The 16,987-nt window shown below is 33.6% G+C and overlaps 1 protein-coding gene, 1 long non-coding RNA gene and 1 pseudogene across 2 annotated transcripts in view; 2 read left to right on the plus strand and 1 right to left on the minus strand.

The window, feature by feature from the left end:
- Positions 1-2,274: 2,274 nt before the first annotated feature.
- On the plus strand, positions 2,275-3,975 carry LOC107874784 (annotated as a pseudogene).
- Positions 3,976-6,134: 2,159 nt separating this feature from the next.
- On the plus strand, positions 6,135-7,749 carry LOC107874785. The gene is made up of 4 exons (XR_001675585.2): positions 6,135-6,471; positions 6,557-6,626; positions 6,731-7,092; positions 7,178-7,749. It is a non-coding gene; the product is annotated as an uncharacterized LOC107874785 (long non-coding RNA).
- A 3,527-nt stretch (positions 7,750-11,276) lies between these two features.
- Positions 11,277-16,987, minus strand: part of LOC107873966 (glutamyl-tRNA reductase 1, chloroplastic-like) — a 28,781-nt gene continuing 23,070 nt past the window's right edge. Inside the window, exons 2-5 of the mRNA XM_047414505.1 lie at positions 13,176-13,284; positions 12,752-13,062; positions 12,293-12,641; positions 11,277-11,336 (exon numbers count right to left, since the gene is read on the minus strand). Coding sequence (XP_047270461.1) covers positions 11,277-11,336; positions 12,293-12,641; positions 12,752-13,062; positions 13,176-13,284 — 829 coding nt within the window. The remainder of the gene's footprint in view (positions 11,337-12,292; positions 12,642-12,751; positions 13,063-13,175; positions 13,285-16,987) is intronic.

Raw genomic sequence — 16,987 nt, forward strand, 5'->3', positions numbered from 1 at the left:
TGGTGTTCCGAGGACCATTATAAGTGATAGGGACTCTAAGTTCCTTAGTCACTTTTGAAAGTCAATGTGGGGTAGGCTTGGCACTAGATTGCTATTCTCTACATCTTTCCACCCACAAATCGATGGCCAAAATGAGGTTGTAAATAGGACTTTGGGTTCTATGTTACGATCAATTTTTAAAGGCAAAATGACTTCATGGGTGGACCACCTACCTTTGGTGAAATTTGCATACAATCGGGTTATACACTCAAGTACGAGAATGACTCCCTTTGAGTGTGTATATGGCATCAACCCCCTCACCCCTTTGAATTTAACTCCTTTGCCAAGTGATCTTATGATTAGATTAGATGGAAGCAAGAAGGCCAAAGCCATGAAGAAATTGCATAATAAAGTGAGGCAAAAGCTTGAGAAGAAAAATCAAGAGATTGCTAAGAAAGCAAACAAGGGGAGAAGAAAGCTTATTCTTGAACCGGGTGATTGGGTTTGGGTGCACCTTAGAAAAGACCAGTTTCCTTCACAAAGGAAAACCAAGTTGATGCTGAGGGATGATGGTCCCTTTCAAGTACTTGAAAGAATCAATGATAATACCTACAAAATTGACCTTCCTCAGGAATATCAAGTGCACAACACCTTCAACATATGTGACCTCTTTCCTATTGCGACGGTTAAGGATGAACATCCACTGAATTTGAGGACACATTCCCTTCAAGATGGAGTGGATGATACAAGTACAACTAGCTCAAGACCATTCACACGTAGCCAAGCTCGGGAGTTACAAAAACTCCAAGCCATGTTCATGCAAATGGCCGTGTGTGAGTGTGTAATTAATTCATCTAAGGTATTCCATGTTTTGAAGTGTGAAGAGGGGCTTTGAAGTGTAAGTTTATTACACTCCAAAACCACCCAAGACCAAGGCCATAATGGTCATTTTCCTTTCTAGCTCGAAAATGCGGGGTGTTATAGTAAGTGAATGCATTCTTCCTTCTTGCTTCTCATAGCAGAACATTCAACATTTATGATAAAACATTTACAATTCAAAGGGTACATGACTTAGTTGCGAGGAGGACTTCTGTTTATACGTCCAAGTTTTGACAGAATTGCTTTTGACAGAAGCTGTATCGATATACTTACAGTACATAATAGGGTTGTTAGTGTTGTAATTCGTAGGACATTCTTTCGTTTTGACACATTTGACACTTCGAGAATTCAAATGCATTTAGGCACCTCAAGATCAGATTTTGATTTGATGTTACTCCCAATTTCTTCTTTAACTTGTAAATTTATAATCACATTGATTAATATAATACATGTCAAATTAACATCTGCGTAGTTGAAGAAAGGCCAAACCAAGTTAAATGGTAAGAGTAATATTCATGTTTTAAACATGAAGAACTGGGTGAGTTTACAGAACTCGTTCACCAACTCATCAACTATCCATCCACGCAGTTGTGGCCAACAGATATATAAATACCCGTATCCCATTTTGAATTCTCAAAAAACGCTCTGTGGCTTGTGTGTACACACACAATTTTCATCTAGAATGTCAGCGTCAAAATGAAGCGCAAGGGAAAGAGTTTCGGAATGGCAAAAGGCGATCTGTTGAGACGATTTAATTCGTTACAGTGATCGATCTCAGAGTAGACTTTCATTTTCATTTAGTTTTTGTTAACTCTCTCAAAATTTCGTTCTGGATTTTGATGTGATGGAATGAAATTGACAGTGATACTTTAAGAGAGACGGCACAACGTACAAGATCGGAAAGAAGGAACAAGCCATCAATCTGTAGGTGCATTTCTGTATTCCCCGTTTTCGTTGATAATTAATACTATCTCGTGAGTATATAAATTTGTTTGTGTAGGTGTAGTTAAATCATTAGAGAGCTCAGTCTCTGAAAGTAACCTAGAACGAAGCTCTTGTTTTGTAATCCAATTCCTATGCCGATTGCTAACTTATTCAAGTAAGCCAATTACACCAAGAGTTGTGTGTCTTTTTCTATGTTGATAATTTTATTTAAAAGTAATTTTTGATTTGAAAAAAATTATATTGGTTGTTTGCATGTCTTAATGACTTCTGACTGTTTATACTTGCGAGGTAATGCCGCTTTGTCTTTTTCTATGTTGATAATTTTGTCTAAAAGTAATTTTTGATTTGAAGAAAATTATATTGGTTGTTTGCATGCGAGGTAATGCGGCTTTGTCTTTTTCTATGTTGATAATTTTGTCCAAAAGTAATTTTTATTTGAAAAAAAATTATATTGGTTGTTTGCATGTCTTAATGACTTCTGACCGTTTATACTTGCGAGGTAATGCGGCTTTGATTTAGTGGCGAACCCAGAATTTATGGGTGCTTAAAAAAAATCACACCTCAATGAGGTTTGAACCAGAACCTCCTTCACTTTAAGATCAACCCAAATACCAATGCACCCAATCAATATTTTACTATAGTGGGTGCTTTCATATATTTTATATCTATTTTCATATATTTTCTATGTAATTATACCTATTCCGCGTTGAGTTTAGTGGATGCCAGAGCACCCGAAATGTCCACCCCTGCTTTGATTATTCGTTTAGACATATAAGATGAATATGATTATAGAAAGTAAGTCGCAAATTCTACCGGAAATAGTCTTTTGTCTCTGAGGTAGAGGTAAGTTTTGTGTACACTCTACCCTCCCAACATCCCACTTTATGAGACCACACTGGGATGTTGTCGTTGCTGTAAACAAAAATTCTGATTATTTCTGTTATTTATGTCTTTTTTGCAATCTTGAAGATGTAATCAAGAGGTTTAACGTTTTGAGAGGCAAGGGAATGACATCGTCGTACTCTTAATTCTGCAAGAGGTAAAGACTCGACAATTTGAATTCAATTGTAGAATTTTGCTTTTACTGAAATAGGAAATCATACAGTTCATGGATTGTCCTTTATTCCACTTTTATGTGAATTTTACATTTCTGATCTGTTAATACCGTAGAAGCTACAAGAATAGATTTGTGTGGCATGATCTTTGTTAAGATGACCTAATTCTTTCTGCTCATGGTACTGAATATATTCTAAAAGGTTCTGAGCTTTGTGAAGAACCCAATTCAAGTATCTATTACGCTTGAAAACGTTTTGGGGCTATTTTAGGAGGAGAATCAACAAGTAACAAGTTTGTTTGTGCAGTGTCTTTCAAGAAGTCCCTTCGACTGGAAATTCTTTTTTGTGAAACCACAAGTATAACTGTACCTCAATTCTTTCTTTTTCAGGTCGCTCCAGTCCCGCTAAAAATGATAGATTGTCAAATCCAACGGTACTACCAGAACCTCCATCCTCTAGAAGCCAGGAGGATTCCTCTCTTCCGTCTAGCATGAATGAAAGATATGATTTTTTTTTTTCATGATAGTGAACCTTCACTTGCTGTTGAAAATCCAGGTTCATAAAGTTCTTTAGGTTTAAGAGTGAGCACGATCAGTAAGACTGATGGCCTGGCTGATGCTTCTGCTCAGACTCACGACAAGGCAAACAATGCTAATACACCATCAAATGATAGGTCGTTAGAGGTTGAAAATAATGAAAAAAAATAGGTTACGATTTCCAGGATGAATGATTCAGCAGAGATACCCGTGGATTCAGATGCACATCCACCATCATCATCTAGTGGTAGAATAGACGTTGATATCTCTCATCATATCAGATGTTAGCAAGCTCAGCACCTTTAAGACACTTGAAAATGAGGAGTGTCATGTTCCATCAACAAAGCTATAGCCTCATAGTATGCTAATGCAACTAATGTCTTGTGGATCAGTTTCAGTAAAGGATCAAAGGTTTGCCCTTTTGCATATATACAAGCCAAGATTAAGTTTCGGAAAGCTTGATTGCCTGACAAGGAATAATAGGTTAATGGGTCTGAGTTTTGAAGATAGAAATATTTTTGTGCAAGCTGGACTGAGTCTATAATCACCAAGGAAAAGCAGCAGTCATCCTTCTTCACTATTGAGAGGTTGGTGTTTTAGTTATACTTAATTGGAGTTTTATCTGTGCAGAATTTTAATCTTTCTTTCAATTACAAATTATTACGTATTGAAAATTAGAATTATGTTTCAATTAAAGTTCCCTGGATAGGAAATCTATGGTGCTAATGTTTCATACATCAGCTTTCTATTGTGCTACAAGTAGATTCTATGCTAAGTAGTTTTGAATGATATCTGCCTGGTAAAGATTTTCCTTTTTTCCTTGATTAATTTTTAATCATGCCTTTCTCTGCTTTTCTTTGTTTGTCTGTAATTATTTTAATTATTTATGGTTGTTTAATCAAAATTTCTGCATTTTTGCTTGACACAGGAGGCTTTGTTGATACCTATCTTTAATTTTGTTAATTCAACCTTGTTGCTCACCCGTGCTTTAAGTCTTACAACTTCCTTCTGTTTACAGCTCCAGCACCTTCGCAGTGACATATCCAGCAGATGTTTTCCAATAAATTATTCTACATTCAGTAGAGGAAGTCATCCTGGGTAAGCGCTAATGGTACCCATACAGGTCTAACAGTTCTGTCGTACACAGAAAAGGAACAACTGCCTCTATCCACCATTGAGGACAGAAATGCTAGAAAGGTGAGGCCGTCTGGTACAAGTGAAGTGGAGATGGAAGCAACAGTTGTTGAATCAGGGACTTCAAGTGCAACACCGTCCACTGAATCGTTCGCACCAGCAAAAAAGCTGTAAGAGGTTAGTAAACTTGAATTTGGGGAAAAATATTGCCTGTGTTCTGGTTGAAACTTCAGCTGATTTCGTGCAGCCTTTGTACCTTCGCAATCATTTAGATTACTTAGATTGCAAGTGTGTTCCAATGAAACAATCAGAACGCTGCTTGAAAGACTACATACAGTCAACGTCAATTCATTTTCCCCCCCCCCCGGCTCACTCTGATAGGTAAAATAATAAAACTGGAAGTAGCCACCTTCAAAATAGCACTTGATGTAGAATCACAGCTGTAAATATTTTCTACTCCATTCCATTTTATTTCACCGATACACTCTTTACACAAATTTTCTCCCCAAAAATGGGTATAAACTGAAATAAAAGGTTATTCTGTTGTGTCATAACAAAAAAGTAATAGTGAAATGATTTGGTAGGACTTAGGTATTCAAATCTCTGGCTTGATACTGCATATATGTGCAATTACATTATGGGACAGTGTGCTTTCTTTTGTCACAACTTAAGCGACCTAATAAAAGCTTTTTTTATTCTTACTTGCGGACGAATACCTTCGTTTAAGAGAATATTTTTGGTGTAGAAAGTCTCTCTTCTCCGCGAATCATTTTTGAACAACGAAATCCGATTAATATGGTTTACAACCTTCAAAATACAACTGTGAAAAGTTGGGTAATGCAGTTCATTAGATAGTCCAAGTTAGAAACAAACATATGCATGTTACAAAATTTTAGTGCAGGAGCACTAGGATGCAGCTGAATATAGACACAACAAACTATGAAAAGGACAGTGATTCTGTGCATTAAATATGTGCACTGTAGATAGAGGTTATGACAAGGAGAAAGAAGCATAGCCGAGAAAATACATAGACTTTTATTCTCCAGCCAAAGCTACAAGTAAGACCATGGATATCTTGGTGACTTATTTACATTTGATTTCATATCCTTACATAATTGCTTCAAAAATATACCATGTAAAGAAAACAATGGAATAAAGAAATAGACGACCATGGATATCTTGGTGACTTATTTACATCTGATTTCATATCCTTACATAATTGCTTCAAAAATATAGCATGTAAAGAAATTAATAAAAATATGAAGATGCCTTTGTATTTTAATTTGCATTCGGAATATGATTTTTTGGTTGCCTTTTCTGATCAGGCATATTTGTCAGGTCATTGCTTGGGATATTGACTTGCCCGTAAACCAACCATTTCATATTCTTTGCAAGCAGGTACATATTCTATCGTGCTAGATATCCTTTTGATATCATGATATTTATGGCAGCTTCAAATTTTGTCACACTTAAGTTTTATTCTGCTATTGAGACCATGCTTTTGAAGCCTCTTTTTTTTTTTGATAACCGTGGTGTCCGGGCCAGCTTGCGCGCACCTCGACTAAATCCACGGGATACCTATCACCTCCCACCAGCAACAGGTACCAGGTAACTCTGTCCACCAAGGTTAGAACAGATGGGAAGAAAACACTTAGTGTTTGTCTCCGCTGGGAATTGAAGCCTCATTTTGATCATCTCTTGCCCTAGCCCCACTGATTATGAAGTAAATTATTGTTGTTCTCAAAATCCTTTTTGTATTCAGACGAAATGAATCTCTCACCTTTATTCTGATAGAGTTCTCGGCAAAGAGTACAGTGTATTAATTATTGGTAGCACTGAAAAAATTGGACTTTGATGGTACAGAAATGAAATACCGACCAGGATAGTGATAACAGCTCTGAGTTTCCAGCTAAGGAGTCTAACCGCGAACGTCCTTCTACTGAGTATGTTGCTTGATTTTTCTATATTTCAACTGTTTTTTCTTTGTGAATACAAGTTGCATTGTTCTGATTAGTGATTTTTTCACAGGTTTTTTAGAGGGCTACGCGTATCTCCACCAGAACTTGCACTAACGCTGAAGCCCTTAATCCGAAGCTGAGTAAGTTCTACGCATATATCTTTCTGTTCGTAGAAGAAGTACAATTTAGTTTTCAAGATTGTGCAAAGCTAGCTATATATTTTGGTCTGATTCACCTGTGCTAGATCGATTTAGTGCTCAGCTTTCCACGGACCTGTGCATTCTCCTCAACCCCGGGACAAAAGAAGAAGTTTTGCCATTACATATCATTTCTTCGCCTTTTCACCAAAACTCAAGAGAGATTGGAAAGAGTACTGAGTATTAATTATTGGTAGCACTGAAAAAATTGGACTTTGATGGAACAGAAATGGAATATCGATCAGGATAGTGATGACAGCTCTGAATTTCCAGTTAGGGAGTCTAAGCGCAAAGGAGCAGCTCTAAAAAAATTGACTTTGATGGTACAGAAATGGAATATCGACCAGGATAGTGATGATAGCTCTGAGTTATCAACTAGGGAGTCTAAGCGTGAACATCCTTCTACTGCGTATGTTGCTTGATTTTTCTATCTTTCAACTGTTTTTTCTTTGTGAATATGAGTTGCATTGTTCTGATGAGCGGTTTTTTCACAGGATTTTTACCAGGCTACGCATAGTTTTCAAGTATGAAGTCAAATGATCGCCTGTTGCAGCCGATAAACCTAGACCTGTAAGTTTGAATAAGCCTGCCAAACATTATAGAACTAGAACAAAATGGTGGGATTACTATCCCATATAGCAAGCAAGATAAAAAAAGTTGGTTCACTGCAGCTGTTTAAGAAAAATGAAGGAAATTGTGAAGATATGGGTCCTGGGATATTTCTTGTTGAGGAAGTCCATAAGATTACTGTCTTTGACATAAGAACAGCAAATGCAGATAGGCATGCTGGGAATATTCTTGTAAGCATAGAAGGGGAAGAAGGACGAATCGTGCTTACACCAATTGACCATGGCTACTACTTGCCTGAGAATGTAAGTTATGATTGTGTTTTCCGTATAAATGTTGTTTGACAAATTAGATGATAAGAAATTCTACAAACTTGTGGTTGCTTCCTTGAGAATGGTTTTTCATTTTCACTAACTTGATTATTGTGTATGGAAGTTTTTAGAACCCTGAGGGTACAACTGCACAACTGCATTTCTATGCCCTGTGGATACTTCTAATATTTCAGTTTTGACTTCTCTGGTGTGGAGAAACCTTGAGGTTCCTGGTTTGGATCCAAATAATTTGTTCTTTACATGCACGCATTGTTATGAATCAGATCTCAAGAAAGGTGCTTACCCAGTCGCCGAGTTTAATTTTTGCCCGGGTATAATGTACCTGACAATAGGGTTAACAATGATTTAGCTGGATATCGCCACTTCTATCTTTAGGTCCAGTTCCCTCCTACAAATTACTTTGAAGTCTTTGAAATTTCATAAGATCTGGTAATAGATTTGTCTTCTATTACCATTAGTAGCATTACTCATTTTCCTGCCGAAGATACAACAGATCATTTCAACACTCTGATAAACCTGTTGTAGATCTATCAATGTTCTACTTTTTCTGCAACCCGAGATCTTCTTTCACAGATAATTACATTGTGTTGATGAAAATTAGCATGTAGGTTCATAGTGGTTGAATAATGGATCTACTAATTGATACTGACCCGTTTTTTACCATCTTTCATTGGATGTATGTAATTTGGCCAACATAAATTTCAATTTATTAAGTTTGCATTGAATAGTATCTCTGTACTTTTTTAATTTCATTCCAAGAATAAATAATGATGGGATAATCCCACCAAATGTGTGGATAACTTATCCAGTTACTATTTATTAGTTCCGGAATAAGTTATCCAGAATATTGTCAATCAAACATGCATTAAAATTTGATTTTTATCTCGGGATTATTACTTTATCCCAGAATTATTTACTTTTGTATCTCACAACAAACGACCCTTCAAGTTCACTATAGTTCTATCCTGTTCTTGCCACTAGACGTCAAATGGTTTTTTTTTTACTCGTGTATGTAAACACTCTTTAAAATTATATTTTTGGGTGCTAATTATGTATCCGAGCAAAAATAAAGTAATTAACAGTTACATTCTTAGGTTCAAAATTATGTATCTCAACTTCAAAATTATTTATCCAGATGCTAACTATGTATCCAGAAAACTGTAAATTAAGAAATTATTTGTAATTCAGCAAAGAATAAGAATAAAGAGTAATTTGGGGTGAATTTATTGAGATTTGTATAAGTTTTACTTAATAGTTTACATAGATTCCTATCTTTAGTCTAAAAATTACACAAATACACAACTTATATTTTTAATATTACAAAAAATCCCAACTCCCTAAACATATTACAAAAATCCCAACATATACACAGAATGCTATGTATATATCGGTTATGTTATGTATATTAATAGGGAGAGAGAGTAAAGTAATTAAAAAAATGGGAGAGAGTATAATTACTTCCAAAAGGGTTGATATTTATATTATTTACATTTCAGTGAATTCATCTGGTCCGAGATATTGTCATATTACTTTGAGTTAAGTCAAGCCACCTTAGTGACCCAAATTCATTGCTTGTTGATTATAACGAGTCTGCCTGGTCACATTATTGAGTGTTGTTTCAATTGACTGAAAATATTAATAAGAGTTTAAAACTTGTAATTTGAAATGACATAGAGCAAATTTGAGTTGAAATTTAGAAAGCGTTCAAGGGTAAAGTTTCATTGATTTCGTAAATAAGCTTTGTTTTAAGTGTGTATTTCTACAAAAAAAAAATAAAAAATGAATACATATTGAGGAAATTAAATCTGAAATTTTGACGATATGTACATTTTTTGAGATTATTTTTTAACGAATCTGATGTTTGAATTCAAGCATAGAAGATGAAGTGTTTTTTTTATATAATAGTGTATAATACTATACATGAGTCATTATACACCTCTTATAATTTCACATAATCTTAAATGTACAATGATAAGCGCACACACAAAAAAAAAAAACACACAGATATAATGTTTAAATAATGTGTCTACATTGTGTAGATATGTATAAAATGAAGAGAAAGAAGAAAATCACTTAAATAAAAAGATTGTATTGTATATATATAACAATATACAATATAGTATATAAATGCATACAAAAAAAAATGGACTTCATCTTTTTTCTCGAATTCATGCACCAGTTTATCTCAAAATACCTCAAAATTACATCAGATCATCAAAAAGTGTAGAGTTGAGCTCCTTAATACATAATTGATCTTTTGTAACCATACGCACTCAAAACAAAATTTATTTACAAAAAAATTGAGAATGAAGCTTCAAACTTTAACAATGATTGAATTAATTTTGATCGATCAATTAAAAATTGAATGACGAAGAAACAAACTGAGCTAGATTCTACAAATTCAAAACTTACAACTTTCAGTTGTGGTCGGTAAAGAAAGTTTTGTCATTTTTTAATTGAAAAAAATATCAATGAAGAAAGAGAGAAAAAAAAGGAGGAACTAGGAAAAGATGAAGGAGAAATCGTCAAAAAGAATAGCTCACTTATAAGCCAAAATTTTTTTTTGGACTATGAAATTAGAAGTAAAAATTACATATATAACGACATGTTTACTAGTATTTACTAAAAATCCAAACAATTTTCAAAATCTCATAAAATTCCAACTTTTGAGCTTTGATGATACATATTAATTAACTTAGATACATACTACGGATACAAATTTTAGTTAAACAACTAGCACGTTTTAAGGGAGGTAACGAATAACATAGCATTAAAACAACAATTAATCTAACTAATTAAGGTAAAAACAAAATAAAATCGCCCTATTTATGGTCATTAGTTTGTTATTCCATCATTCTAAACAAAAACCTTTTCATAATCTGTTTTGAAATTGCAAAAACTTCATACGACATGTTCAAAAAATTCATACGACCATTTTTTATTTATTTATTAATTTTGTTTGTGTATTTGAAATGAATATTCAATGTTGTTACGTCATTTTGGTGTTTGAGTTAACGAAATCAACTATGTGGGCCATAAAAGCGATGGAATCGTGATCAGTTAACATGAAACTTACGAAAAACTAATTTAGACAATTGCTGGAGACTGAAAATCAACGAAACCCAAAAAAAAATCAAGGCTCGTTACATTGTTGAAGGAAATGCTTGTCCGTTGTTGATTCGTAACGAAATGAGTGTGAAATTGTATGTCGAAATTAAGAAAACTGAGCGTGGTTTTGGAACAAGAAAAGGTATGTTATGTTTTTTATGTATCACCTGTTGTTAATTATCTGTACATTAATTTGATTTTGTAGCTAATGTTTGGTTGATTATTGTTTTACAGAAGTTTTTGGTCCTTATGTTAATAAGGTCGAGATACATTTTTTTATGCTAATAATACATTTTGCTCATCTTGTATCTGAGTTTATAAAGTTCTGTTTAAATATGTATCTCGTTATGTTTTAGTTTTATCTATTGCAAGATACAAAACAAACATAATAGTTTTTTTTAGATATATGTTGTACAAGTTTGTGCAGTTCATTTATCTAGTAATTTTTTTTTATCCAGTACATGAAAAAAAATAAGTTGTGGTTTTGTTTTCATTGATTCAGCTATGTCATACGATGCCGTTCGGAGGATTGTATTTGGATCTTTAAAGCATCATGGCAAGGGACTAAGGTCAGAAAGATGAACACTCACATGTTACAGAAAGTCGAAGCATTGAAGAAAAGCAAAGAGCTTTTACTCGTGGAGTTCTGCAATTACAAGGGCTTGAAATCAGAGGAAATGAAAAAGAAATTTAGTGAAGAAGAAAAATGGGTTTTCATTAAAAGTTTTATAATAGAAGGGATTGCTCATTTTCATCCATTGTCTGCTAGATCTGTTAAAGAATTGGTTGATGAGTACTTAGTTGAAAATACTACTGAGTTTAGTCCTTCTCCTTCTTTTTTTCTAGTCTCAAAAAATTGATGGAATTTTCACTTGATGATAATGAATAGGATGTATTTCAGTTTTCCCTTATTGGCTTTTAGTTTATTTATTCTAGAAAAGTTGCTACTTTTGTTTAATAAAGTGAAAAAATCTTTTGATATGGGTTTCAAACAATTTTATAATTAGCTGGTGAAATAGTACTTTGAACTATAGATGATCTAGTTTAGTACTTTACAAACAACAATAATCTGGATATTAGCACGGAACTGTAATAAGAGAAATATTTTTTTTATTTGCATTTATCAATAAAAATTCCAACAATTTGAAAACATGTCAAAACATAGTATGAAAAAATCAAACAATATTAGTGATATAAAACATTTTGAAAAGCTAATTTCCTACATATATTTGCAAGATTGAGATATTCACCACTAGTAACTCATGGTTTAGTCGCCTTAATCAGAGAATTATTGCGTTTTATATTTCTAATACCTTTTCTAGTAAAACGAATAAAAGGACGAGACAACTAGAAAAAGGAAAGAAAGTAGAAACAAAAGAAAGTAACGGGCAGAAAGAAGTAGAGATACTAATGAACTTAATATATGAATAGTCCTCTGGATTGAACAAATGTCTATATACTCTTCTGGAACAAATAAATATTACAAATACAACTACAACTATGACAGATTTTTCCGCAATCTGAGGAAATCCCAAGTGTAATGTTGGCTACATATGGCCTAAGAATTTCATCATGTCCTGAGTAATTTGATATAGTTAAAACCAACAAATTTCCAGAAAACACAGATCTGAAACAATGATCCTCTTTATTAGCTTCCACAACCTCTTTAAGATAGTCCACATTGTAACCATATTCACCTTCAAGTTCTGAGACACTAGGCTCTACATTCCAAGAAACAGAAATATCAATATATAGCCTCTGACCCCCATCTTCAGAGTTCACAGAAGGGAGAGCTTGAATATTGTCCTTTATGAATAAAGGAGCTTCCGAAGCAGTGCAGGTGAATATTACATCAGCCTGAGCAGCACATGCTAACATTTCTGAGAAAGGTTTGTATATTATCTCAGCATCTATCAACTCCTCACGGATGGCAGCAACTTTATCCTTTATCCTGTTAACGACAACCAAATTTTAACATCCTTTAGCAACCAATGTTTGATCGCAAGTTTTTCTATCTTACCACCTCCAACAACTAATATGCGGGCCGTACGAGAAGATTACTCTGAAAGTTTCAGTAGTATAAGCTCCACTGTTGCTGAACTGACTGACACTGATCCATTGGAAATATTGGTCTCGGTTCTCTCCCTCTTACCAGCTGTGATTGCATGCTTAAATAGGCCAACTATTTTCATACCAAAGCCAGGGACCCCCTGACCATTCTTAACAACCTGATTGTCCTGTGCAAGAATTTGACCTTCTCCTAGTACTAGGGAATCTAGTCCAGCAGCTACTTCAAACAGATGTTGTGTGGAATCTTGATTACATAGTAAAAATCGGTGTTGGCATAGCTCTATAACTGAAACCCCACTAAACTGCCAAATAAAGATATTTGGGTCAAAAAAGATTGATATATAAATGAAAACAAAAGGTGAACAGTGTAGCTTAGGACTATATTTCTTTGAAATTAGTGCTTAGGTAGTTAGACCATTGCAAAGACAATTTTGAGCAGGGGAATCAAAGCAAAGTAAACTAAATGCAATTCATTTCCAAATGTAGTAATACAATGTATAAATGGCATAACAATATATAGAAATCTACAATAAGACAGTACAACATATACAAAACTATAAGAACATCATACAATAGATACAATATAATTCAAAATGTATCTTCAAGCTTAAAAACATGTATCTTTCATTTTCTTATTTCAATAAAATTAATAAATATTAGATACATTAAAATGCATACTCATCTAACATAGATACAAGATAGTAAAATATGTATCTAGAAGAAATAACAAATACTTTTTGTATCGATAAAACTAAAACAACAATAGATGCATATCAATGCATTAACAGTAGCTCACAAATATAAGTTAACACAATATGTATCTATACACTAATAAACTTATATTTTTTATTTTGTTAATTTCAATAATACATAAAAAAAACATAAGATACATATAAAATCGTAAACAATAAATCAGATAAACAAGAAATAGTAAAATGTATCATGCAAGTGAAAAAATGTATCTCGACCTAATATTCAACAGATTTGAACATGCAAATACCTTAGGAAGCTTGTCTCTGAAAATAACTTTAACAACTCTTCTTCTCTTGACGGGAGCTTTACTTGCAGAACTGTTGGATCCTCTTTTCTTAGAACCACGAATTTTTTTTTCTTATCCTTCTTAACATGCTTTTTCCAAAATTTCTTTATAGTGTGTGGATAGTTTCTATTCTTTGATCTATTTTCATCAAAATCAACAGATTCGTAGTCAAAACTACCAGGAATGAATTTTACAACGTCTTCATATTCTTTGATAGTTTCTAATTAAGAAAATCCAAGACTAAAAGATGGTCCCGAATCTCTATTGATAATGTTAATTCAAAACAATGTAGCGCAAAAAAAATGATAACTAAAGAGATTTCACAACAAAAAAACAGAAAATCACTTTGTAAACCCAAGCGCAAAATTATTTTTTTGAAAAAGTAAAGCGTAAAATAAGAATAGATGAAATTAAAGTTGATTTTAGGGGCGAAATTTACCTTAATTCAAAGGTTTGAATTAGAGAGAGAAATTAGATAGAAACTGCTGGTGGAATTAAGGCGTATAAAGAGGAGAAAATGAGTTAAATTTTTGGTAAAGTAACGGCTTCAGAAAAGGAGGTGTAAACTTGTATCTCAACTTTACCAAAAAGTTGTAAATGTTGGAATTTAAGTAATATTTTAGAAGTGGAGGAATTTTTAGTAGTTTAGAAACTTAAGTTTTCATTTAGGTAATTTTTTCAAATTATAATGTAAATTTTAACCTCTTTTTGACAATGTGTGTTTGCCATATGTACTTGTATAAGTAATTATATAAAAGCCCTTTAAGAGAATTTCAAAAGAAATTCATTTTGAATGAGTATTAAGTCTTCTATTTTCAATTTTTGAAGATCAATACTTTGTTTCTAGGGCTTTTGGGCTGTAGGTGATAAAAGAGTTTTAAAATGAAGTGTAGGTGACTCAAGTCTTAATAATTGAGTAAAGGTAACAATTACTTTATTATGGGTTAAGAAAATTTGCTAAGTTTGAGAACAGTCCAGAAGTTTTCAAATTTACACTTTGATCCAAATATTTACCTAATATAACGAGAAACGGAGGGAAAAAGGCGTCTTTCTCTCTTTTCTCATCCATTGTTGTTTTCTATCTCTTAGCGATTTTTGTTGTTCATTGTTGCTGCTACTTTATTCATCATCTTCTGCTTCATTATTGTCATCTTCTACTTCATTATCATCTTCATCTTCTTCTTGTTGACCATTTGTTATTGTTGTTATTGTTGCTACCGCTACTATTGCTATTTGACTAATTTCTTAGGTCAAATTTTATTTCGTACATCACTTTCCACTTTGCCATTACTTCATAGGAGACTTTGGTAAGTCAAATTATGATTTTTAGTTGAATTTGTCATCTGGGTAACTGCTATTGTGCTGTTTTCCAACAATGGATAGAACCCGATCATGAATCCAACATAAGAGTCATCTGTTTAAACCGATAAATCATCTGTTTCGATAGATGAAACATCTTTTTCAATGAAGACTAATATGTTGGATTTCTGTTTATGGTTCTATAGATTGTAACATGAATCGAACTGATGGGTCATCTATTGTAACAAATAATTTATCTGTTTAAATAGATTAGTTATCTGGTGCAACATGATAAATATCTATTGCAACAGATTATTAATCTATTACAATAGATCCTTAATTTGATTCCAACAGACGTGTTGTCTATTGCAATAGAGTAAATATCTGTTGCATCAGACTATTAAACTATTGTAACAGAACCTGAACTTGATTCCAACAGACGGTAAATATCTGTTGCAACATATTAGTAACCTGTTACAATAGAACCTAACCTTGATTCCAATAAATTATCTTCTGTTGCAATAGGTAAGTCATCTATCGCAACAGGTTAATTATCTGTTGCAACATGTCACTTATCTTTTAGAATCAGCTTCAAAGGTGCCTCAGTACTGTAACATCAATCCCAACAGATATATAGTCTGTTTCAACATATGATTAACCTGTTACAATAGATAACTCATCTATTGAAATCAGCTTCAAGAGCGTAACATGAATCCCAACAGGTAAGTAATCTATTGTGACTGATTACACATATGTTGGGATTTATTTACGACACTATGAAATCACTATTAACTTTTTTTAACAAATGACTTTATTTAGGTACCACTAATGGAGGGATCAATAACAATAGGGGTGGATTGTCATGGTCAATGGATCAAGAAGAGCAATCGATATGTATGGCATTGGAAGGAGCGTAAAATGCTTGAGACGATAGCTATGATAGTCCAAAGTGATGTTTCATATGGTGATTTTATGAACTTAATCATCAGCTATTGTGGACTAAATTGTCAACCGAAAGAACTCGTCATCAACAACATACACAGCTCCTTTGAAAATCAAAAGGTACTTCCTTTCAAGATAATCGATCAGGTTCAATTGTGTTCTTATCTTAGTGATTCATCCAGGCTGGTGTTAAAGGTGTACGTGGTTGAAAATATGAGAGAGAATTAGAACCAGAATGTAGAAAAAGAAGAAGAAGAAGAAGAAGAAGAAGAAGAAGAAAAACAAGTCATCTTTGATGATAGGTTGGATGATCTAGACATGAATATTCCAGATGATTATCAAACACCTACGCCCGTTGATGCGACCAATACAATGTGCAGTTCTTCTCAATCGACATAGTCTAGAAATCTTCAAGACGATGGGATTGGCCTTTTTATCAGAATGTCATTCAAGGACAAGAATGAACTATCTATGTAACGCTCCGAAATCGGGTCCCGAGACGTCACACGGTGCTTAGGATCATAAGTGACCCCAAGCTAGCCCTTCTAATGGCATAACTCATAAGCAACTAAACAAAAAGTATAAATCAATACAAATCTGGGGAAAATAACTCTTTTCTGAATATGATAGATACAAAATTAAATTTACAAGATTACAACTCTGCTTTTACAACAAAATTGAAATAGAATACATCAACTTCTACTGACTGTCTATGAAGTCTCTACTAGTACTGACTATAGGTAGTCGAGTCATGACTCCCGACTAACCCAACTCAATACGACTTAATAAATAAAATACAACACTTCTCGAACTGTATAACTAACTCAAGCCCTTGAATCAAAAGGACTCATCACCTACTGACTGGATGACGCGAACTGACTGGATCTGAAGATGTACACCATACCTTGTACCTACATTCCGAGAAAATGTAGCCCACATACGAATAT

The sequence above is a fragment of the Capsicum annuum genome, chromosome 6, assembly GCF_002878395.1.
Source record: "Capsicum annuum cultivar UCD-10X-F1 chromosome 6, UCD10Xv1.1, whole genome shotgun sequence".
Taxonomy (NCBI): domain Eukaryota; kingdom Viridiplantae; phylum Streptophyta; class Magnoliopsida; order Solanales; family Solanaceae; genus Capsicum; species Capsicum annuum.